At 36.2% G+C, this 8331-nt stretch overlaps 2 protein-coding genes across 2 annotated transcripts; both read left to right on the top strand.

The window, feature by feature from the left end:
* Positions 1-5404: 5404 nt before the first annotated feature.
* On the top strand, positions 5405-6014 carry LOC101300191. The gene is made up of 2 exons (XM_004308544.1): positions 5405-5764; positions 5853-6014. Exons 1-2 carry the CDS (start codon positions 5405-5407, stop codon positions 6012-6014), a joined length of 522 nt encoding a protein of 173 aa, XP_004308592.1.
* Positions 6015-7254: 1240 nt separating this feature from the next.
* Positions 7255-8331, top strand: LOC101299908 (glucan endo-1,3-beta-glucosidase, basic isoform-like). The gene has a single exon (XM_004308543.1). The coding sequence runs from the start codon at positions 7315-7317 to the stop codon at positions 8329-8331; it is 1017 nt and encodes a 338-aa protein (XP_004308591.1). The 5' UTR covers positions 7255-7314.

The raw sequence follows: 8331 nt of genomic DNA, 5'->3' as shown, positions 1-8331 counted from the left end.
TGCAATTTTGTAGATTAATCATGACCTGCTTATAAGTGATGGACATTGGTGATTTAAGTTTTTATGAATTAGCAAGCTCTTGTAATTAGTATGTTTATGTAAATCCATAGGATGGTGAGATTTAGGAACCATATATAAACTTTATATATACTTGTGTCTTCACATTTATGTATTTATATGGATAAACCTGGCAGTGGAATGGATGCGATTATATTCCAACTATACATCAGCTATTTGGCACTCTTTTTTTTTATTGACACTTTTTATAATGCTGACACTGTTATTTAGTTAATTTACGTATTTTCTGATGATACGTACACTGGAAACTCATTATGTATGCTGCATTTGCTTTCAGTGGGGAACTAGGGCTGGTCTGATTTACACAGCCGAGGAAATTGATGAGATTCGAGGAGAGTGGACAGAGCATGTCCTACAGTTTCCAGACTAGTAAAATCAGACTTGATGTTGGTTTATGGTAGTATAGCTCATACATAGGTGTGCTGCTTTATTGCATTATAACTTTGGAACATGATAAATAGTTATGACTAATATGCCTATTTTGTGGGTCTCTGATGCCAACTAGGTAGCTAAGTTATTCTATGTTGAACAAATTTACTTATGCGCGCGAACATATATTTTTGTTTATATATGTTGTGTACTTGGAAATGGCTACAAGGCTTTTGTTTAATTTAAGTAGTATGATCTACAAGTTTAATGCAGCTTGATTTCCTTATGGTTCATAATGTGTGAGGTTTGATTGGCATATATGGTTTAGAATGCAAAGGTTTTTGTACTAAATTGAGGTTGTTTTACCATATGAACAGTACTTTTTGAGCCAAAACAAACAGGCAACATCATGCAACCAAAGACACAAATGTGTCGTTTCATACTAAATCAAATAACATATGTAAACTCCCAAAAAACATGATAATGTAGTGCAATTGAGCATTAGACGACATATTTTACAGAATTAAACTCTATTAAAATGTCGACTTAGGGTAGGAAAAACTTACTTGCTATCCCCCAACCTACATATATATGTGGTCCAAAATGTCATGTAACAACATAAAACAAAAAAATTGTTGATGGATATAAGCTACCTCAACACATGTGGACTGAGAAAGAGTCACAAGATTAAATTTTTGTAATTCTTCAATCAGACGGCATATATATGTCAAGTAAAGGACCTCGGCACGACAAAATCATAACAAACTATGATAATGCTTCATTCAGTCGACAGTTAACTGTGGTAATACTAAGTCGAAAAGTAAAAATATGTGGTATGAATACAAATGCAACTACAACTAAATGTCGTATGACAGAAGCACCAAAAAATTTCTAATAGTTTACAATGTGAAACGACAGATAAGTGAGGTTAGATCTTCTATATAACCACATATATTACTAGTTTTTGACGTTGTAAGCTCACACACTCAACACTTAATTGAAGTGTGATTTGATAGAAAAATCCAATAAATCAAATTATTCTCCAATCAATCCACACTTACATGTGGTCGGTATACAAAACAGACGACATTTGATGTGTCTTGTGATATGATATTACAGTTTTTGGATGCTTATTTAGTCCACACTTAACTGTGGTGTGTTTACTGAAATTTTTCAATCTTCACTCTTCTCAGACGGCATAAGATATGTCGTGTGATAGCGTTTCAGACGACGGCTATTCTCCGTTGTCTGATAGACCATCACTCGACAGCTCCTCAAACGACATAAAAAAAAATGTCAGACGACAGACTTGGACTGTCGTCTGATGATGTATATGGCATAGTGTTGTGTGAGAGAATCAGAGTTTTCATACTGATAGTAGTGTTATATCGATCAGTAGATTAAGTTTCAGTTGTTCTTGTGTAGAACTACATGAAAAACAGATCTTGAGTGTGTACATATAAAAGGTGTAAACATACACTAGTATGACTAGTTTCTTGTGTAGTTGTGTTGCAGAACTACCTAACTTTGTATACTCAAATTGAAGATTAGTGAAATAATTCTATTTGGTGCTTTTTCCCTCACAGAGGATTTGCACCAGATCCTTCATATCTATTCCTGTTGTGTGTTTGTGTTTTTACAGCATTTCTGTGTCTTTAGTTTTATTTATTTTCTTATGAAAATTTCCAAGTACGGTTAGGAACCGTACTCGTGACTGCATTTGCATGATCTTGGGGAAGCTTTATAGATTCAAGTGTTTCATATGTTTTTAATCACCATACTAGCTAGCCTTTATATGCGGTTCTCATCATAGGTAAGTCGAGCGCTTAGCGTGAGACGCTACTAGAGCCTAGGAGGCTCCTATTACATGGTGATATCTCTTCCCCTTGTTTTACTTCTCTTTTATGTACTTGAGTAACCAACGAGGCTGGTTCGTTTTTTTGTACGAGATTTCTAGACATAAAGCTAAATGTTTTATCAAAGTGGTATGCATCGAGGTTTTTAAAGTTTAAATGTGGGAAAATATTTAAATTACGTTTTTGTTAAATTATTTTAATTTATTTTTGTCCACTCACTCTAACGTTTTTCAATTACTTTCCCCTGGGCCATTCGGTTTCAATAACAAAACGTTACAGTGAGTGGACAAAAATAAATAGAATAATTTAACAAAAACATAATTTAAATATTTTCCCACGTTTTAAATCGTAAAAACCGTAATGCATGCAACTTTCTCAATCATTTAGCTTAATGTCTAGAAATCTTGTACAAAAAGACGAACCAGCCCTGCTGGTTACTCAAGTATATAAAAGAGAAGTAAAACAAGAGAAAATATATCACCATGTAAGAGGAGCCTCTCAGGCTCGGGTCGAAGCCCACGCTAAATTCTCGACTTACTTATGGTGAGGACCATATATAAAGGCTAGCTAGCAATGAATAAGAACGACCCTAGTATGGTGACTAAAAACATACGAAAACTCTTAAATCCATAAAGCTTCCTTAAGATCGTGCAAATGTAGTCACGAGTACGGTTCCCAACTGTACTTGAAAATTATCATAAGAAAATAAAATGGGTAAAATATTGTATAGTCCCTGTGGTTTGAAGTCGACATATGTTTAGTCCTTATGGTTTTATTTTAATCTGAATAGTCTTTCAAGTCACAATTTTTCATCCAAATAGTCCTTATGGTTTTATTTTAATCTAAATAGTAATTAAAGTCATGATTTTTCATCCAGATAGTCCTTATGGCCTTTAACTGAGAAAATTATCTAAATGACTATTTGGATGAAAAATCATGACTTAAGGACTATTCAGATTAAAATAAAACCATAAGGACTATTTGAATGAAAAATTGTGACTTTAAGGACTATTCAGATTAAAATAAAACCATAAGGACTAAACAGATGTCAACTTCAAACCATAAGGACTAAACAAATTTCAATTCAAATAAAATAAAACTAAATGACGTGTCTCACACGTCAAAATATTCTCAAATCTATAATTATAAGCGAGATTTAATTATCAAATATAAATTATACATAAATTCTCAAACCGAAATACGCATTAAAATACTCTCAATGTCAAAATCAATAACCCACAGATAAATGAGAAAATTATAAATAGAAAACCACCGAAAATCTCATTTTCGGTGACCTTTTATGAATCTAAAAGTCGACAAATAAAAACGATAATAATTATAACCGGAATCATCTCAAAACATAAACCATTAAACTCAACTTATAACGTATGTTCCATTAAGAAACCAAAATCATATTTGCAAAACGAATCAAGAAGGATGATCCATGTCAACTCTGAAATCATAAAAATGATAAACAAAACTAAAATCAACTCACTTTCTTAAGAACAATAATTATAGAAGAGATATTTATAAATTAATCATCGCATGCAATTTATTTAAAACAAAAGTCCACTCACAAATTTAGGGCTAAGCCCTACGATATCCACAACGCCATTCGTGTTAGGTCTCCACGTATCCTGACACCATAAGCATATTTTGAACCACACTCCAATTTCGGAAAAATAATTGCTTTAATATAACAACCCGAAAATCTTCCGCCTAACCCACTATCCTAGCTATGGTTAAGCTTATCGGATTCATGTCAAACTCCACCCACAACTTCATTTCATTGATTTCAAAATTCTAAAACATAAATAAGGGAAATCCAACGATAGGATCTTCCCGAGTAGCACACCAACAAAAACAAACTTCGAATAATCCCAAATCCATTCAAAACTGCACCAAAATTCTTAAATTTCATACCATTGGACTTCTCTCATCATAAACAAGTTAAATATCTTGAAAAAAACCCGAAAGAGGCATTGCCACCGTTTGCAACGCAGCGGCGGCCGGCCACCGTCAAACTCCAACCACCCCCAATGCCTACCAAATTTTAACACAATCTTCCTCTCAACAAACATTAAACAACTTCCTCAACTAGCACAAAGATCAATTTTAAATATAAGAATAAATTACCTTGTGAAGTAAAATTCCCAAATCACAAACCCTAGAATTTGGATTCGTTGATTCTCTCTCCATGTAGCAAATCGATGGAAACCCTTTGGTGGTTTTGTAGAGATTGGCAAGACAAACAATGCCCAATCAGTCACACAGTCAAATTTGGCCGGAGTTGGCTGGAATGTGAAAATAGACGAAAAGAAGATAGTCATACCTTCTTCCATTCGATTCGTCTCATACTTTCAAAAAGAGGTTGCAAGCCATATATGGTTGGAAAGGTCATTCCAAGACAAAGAGAACGAGACCGGTCTCATCACCAAAGGTGGCCGAAATTGGCGCCAGCGAGGCCGAGAAGTTTCAGCAGCAATTCTAGAAATTCTGGGCATTTTCTGGAATTTTCCTGTAATGGCTGGTTTGATCTGCCATTTACAAAACTTGAAACTCTTGTAACTTTTTCGTACAAACTCTAATTAAAATGTGCCACGTGTCCACGAACTCGATTTAACGTTCTCTACGACTTTCATGAAGAAAGTTTTCTCAAATTTTGAACGAAGGAAAAAGTCAAATTTTAGAGCCACTAAAAGCTCAAATATGAAGGTAAAAGTAAAAATGATGGTCACTTACGGTCCAAATGACGGTAAACGTACGGTGAAATAAGGTTCAGGCCGTTACATTAGTAGTCTCCGAAAAACTAAATATGCAGCTTATGGATGTGGTTACCGCATATATCTATGGGGATCTTGATATATGAAAGTGTCTGACAGGTTTTAGTTGCCCAAATCAAATGACTCTAAACCACAGAGTGCTTATGCCATTAGATTGAGACGTTCATTATATGGATTGAAACAATCCGGACGAATGTGGCATTCACTATAAGTGATTACTTGATTGGAAAGAGATATAAGAACGATGAGTTGTTTCCATGCGTGTTCATAAAAAGAACAACTTCCAGATTTGCAATTGTAGCAGTATATGTTGATGATATGAATATCATTAGAATTCTCAATGAGATCAATGTGACGGTTAGCTACTTGAAATTCGAGTTTGAGATGAAAGATCTTGGGAAAACTCGATTTGGTCTAGGCTTAGAACTAGAGAATCGAGTAACTGAAATCCTAATTTGCCAGTCGGCTTATGTCCAAAAAATGCTCATGCTATTTAATATAGACAAAGCACATGCTCTTGGCACTCCTATGATTACCCGAAGTCTGGATATTACAAAAGACCCGTTCCGTCAGAAAGATGATGATGAAGAGGTCCTGGGAGCTGAAACTCCATATCTTGATGCGATTGGAACTCTGTTATATTTGGCTCAGTGCACTCAATTAGACATTGCATTCATTGTGAGTTAACCTGTTAGAGCTAGATTTAGCTCTGCGCCAACGCATAGTCATTGGAATAATGTTAAACACATCTTCAGGTATCTGAAAGGTTCCATATATTGAGTTAGGTCTGTTCTTTCCCTACAGTGAAACAAGAGTTCAAAAGATCCCTCTTGGGATCAGTGGAACACAGCTCTCGGCCTCCCACCGAGAGACTGTGTCTAACATTGCCACAGCCGCAGGTTATGCGCATAGCAGACTAGTCTCCTAATAGAAGCCTCAGATATAGGTGTTTGTTATGGAAGGTTAGGGAATGACCTCCCTACAGCAACATAAGTTGTCAACCTCTATAAGAAATATAACATCACCAAAATGATAGGAATGTAATATTTTTGTCAACCTTCATCTGAGGTTGACAACTTCAACCTCAGATGAATCAATCTTGTAGTATTTTTGTTATAATGTGAGAATTTCCTGCAGAGTGCAAGAGTGAGAGTAAGAATGTTCTAGTTAGTATAGTCCAGGTTTCCCTACTAGTTTCCTATGTGTGATGGTGTGTAGCAACTTCTAGGATAAGGTAGTGACGAACAACTAGCTTGTGATTATGCAAGAGTGGTAGCTACCATATGCATATCTTTCACTTTCAGCCAACCATGTTTGCCAAGTTGTACAAAACACTAGAATGTGTAATTGGTTTCAACACTTGATTCGGAATCTTACCCTGACTGGCATTGATATAAAGAACAATAAAGGAATCTTACCTTGAAAGAGCAAAACTGATTATGGCATTTCATGACACCCTTACAAGCAATTCAGTGACCTCAAACAGCAGAGTTATGTGGTTTTAACTGCTAGGGTTTATCAGTTAAAAAAAAAAAAAAAAAAAAAAAAAAAAAAAGAAAGAGAGAGAGAGAAGCTGCTATAGGGTTTATTGAGTCTGATTTTTGTTGTCGTTTTCCCCTTTCTGAATGTTGATTTTACCATCGTTTTCCCCATTCTGCCTTTTGTGAATGCAGGTGAGGGTTGAGAATTTGGGCTACATAGTTTTTTGAGAACTTGGACTACTTAGTTCGGGATACCCGATATCAATGTTTTTTTCGGTGCCCCATGCGAGAAACCTAGCTAGAAGCTTGAAAAGGAAAAATATTTGTGTATTTTTTCCTAGTTGGTCTGTAAATTCATGTGGCCATACGTTGTGTAAGTTATGTTGTAGAATCTTGAACGTAATACTATTTCTTTTGTAAGAAAACTAATAGAATCATAAAATCAACATTAACATGGAAGAAAACTAAAGAAAGATTTAAATTTTGATTACTTGCAACATTAGGTATTGTGGATATATATAGCAAGGCTGGATATGCATAATCCAAAAAAATCAATTCCCAGAACTGGGACATTAATTGAATTTAGTGTTAAATCCTCATTGTTAGTGTGTATATATATGTGCAGAATGGAGTCACAAAAGGTTCAAGTTATTCATGGTAGAATCACCTCATTCAGTCTGTGCATTTCATCTTGCTCTAATTTATTTGAGGCTAGCTCACACACATTAATTCATTGAAGAGAAAGAAATGGCGGTACTTGGATGCATTGCTCTCATTTTGTGTGTTTTAGCAAACTTTGACAACTATGCAGGCCGTGTGGGAGCTTTAGACATCGGTGTTTGCTATGGGACGTTAGGAAGTGACCTTCCTGCACCAGCAGATGTTGTCAATATCTACAAACAACACGGCATAGCGAAAATGAGGCTCTTCAATCCAAACCCTGCAGTACTTGACGTCCTGAAAGGGAGTGGAATCGGTGTCACTATCGGCATTGCAAACGAGGACTTGGAGAATTTGGCAACAGGCCAAGCTGCTGTTGAGACATGGTTCAATAACAATATAGCTCATTATGTAAATGACGTTACCATCAATTACATCGCCGTCGGCAATGAGGCCGACCGGTCAGGGGGCCTCAAAAATATCTTCACGGTGATGCCGTTGTTAAATAACGTAGTCCGTGACAAAGGGATCAAGGTGACCACAGTTCTGTCATCATCTGTCCTAGCATCTTCGTACCCGCCTTCAAGTGGTGCATTCACACTAGAGGCTTATAGTACAATGGCCGGCATTCTTGCGTTTCTAGCATCCACTGATTCTCCCCTTATGATCAATGTGTATCCTTACTTTGCCTACAAGTCAGACCCTGGCAATGTTCGATTAGACTATGCACAATTCACTGCAACCGAGACGGTGGTTCAAGACGGGGAATATAGCTACGTCAACCTGTTTGATGCCATTGTAGATGCTTTTATTGCAGCCATGGACAAAGCAGGCGGTGCAAATAATATTAGAGTTGTGGTGTCTGAAAGTGGTTGGCCTTCTGATGGTAGCGGAAGTATCACCACGCCAGAACTCGCAGCCACTTATAACAAGAATTTGTTGAATCATATTCTTAAAAAGGGAGGGACACCAAGAAGACCTGGTTCAAACATTGAAGGGTTTATCTTTGCCATGTTCAATGAGAATCAGAAACCTGCTGGCGAGGAGCAACACTTTGGTCTTTTTTATCCCACCATGCAACCTGTTTATGATGTATTCTCTTGA

This window comes from Fragaria vesca, linkage group LG7 (assembly GCF_000184155.1).
Source record: "Fragaria vesca subsp. vesca linkage group LG7, FraVesHawaii_1.0, whole genome shotgun sequence".
Lineage (NCBI taxonomy): Eukaryota > Viridiplantae > Streptophyta > Magnoliopsida > Rosales > Rosaceae > Fragaria > Fragaria vesca.
Note: the sequence above shows the minus strand (reverse complement) of the source record. Positions and strands in the feature narration are given on the sequence as shown.

What these genes read in the sequence shown, in the direction of transcription:
- LOC101299908 (XM_004308543.1), top strand. Translation starts at nt 7,315, where the DNA reads ATGGCGGTACTTGGATGCATTGCTCTCATTTTGTGTGTTTTAGCAAAC.
- LOC101300191 (XM_004308544.1), top strand. Translation starts at nt 5,405, where the DNA reads ATGAATATCATTAGAATTCTCAATGAGATCAATGTGACGGTTAGCTAC. An exon ending in AATTAGACATTGCATTCATT is followed by an intron (nt 5,765 to 5,852) that starts GTGAGTTAACCT and finishes GGTATCTGAAAG; the next exon opens with GTTCCATATATTGAGTTAGG.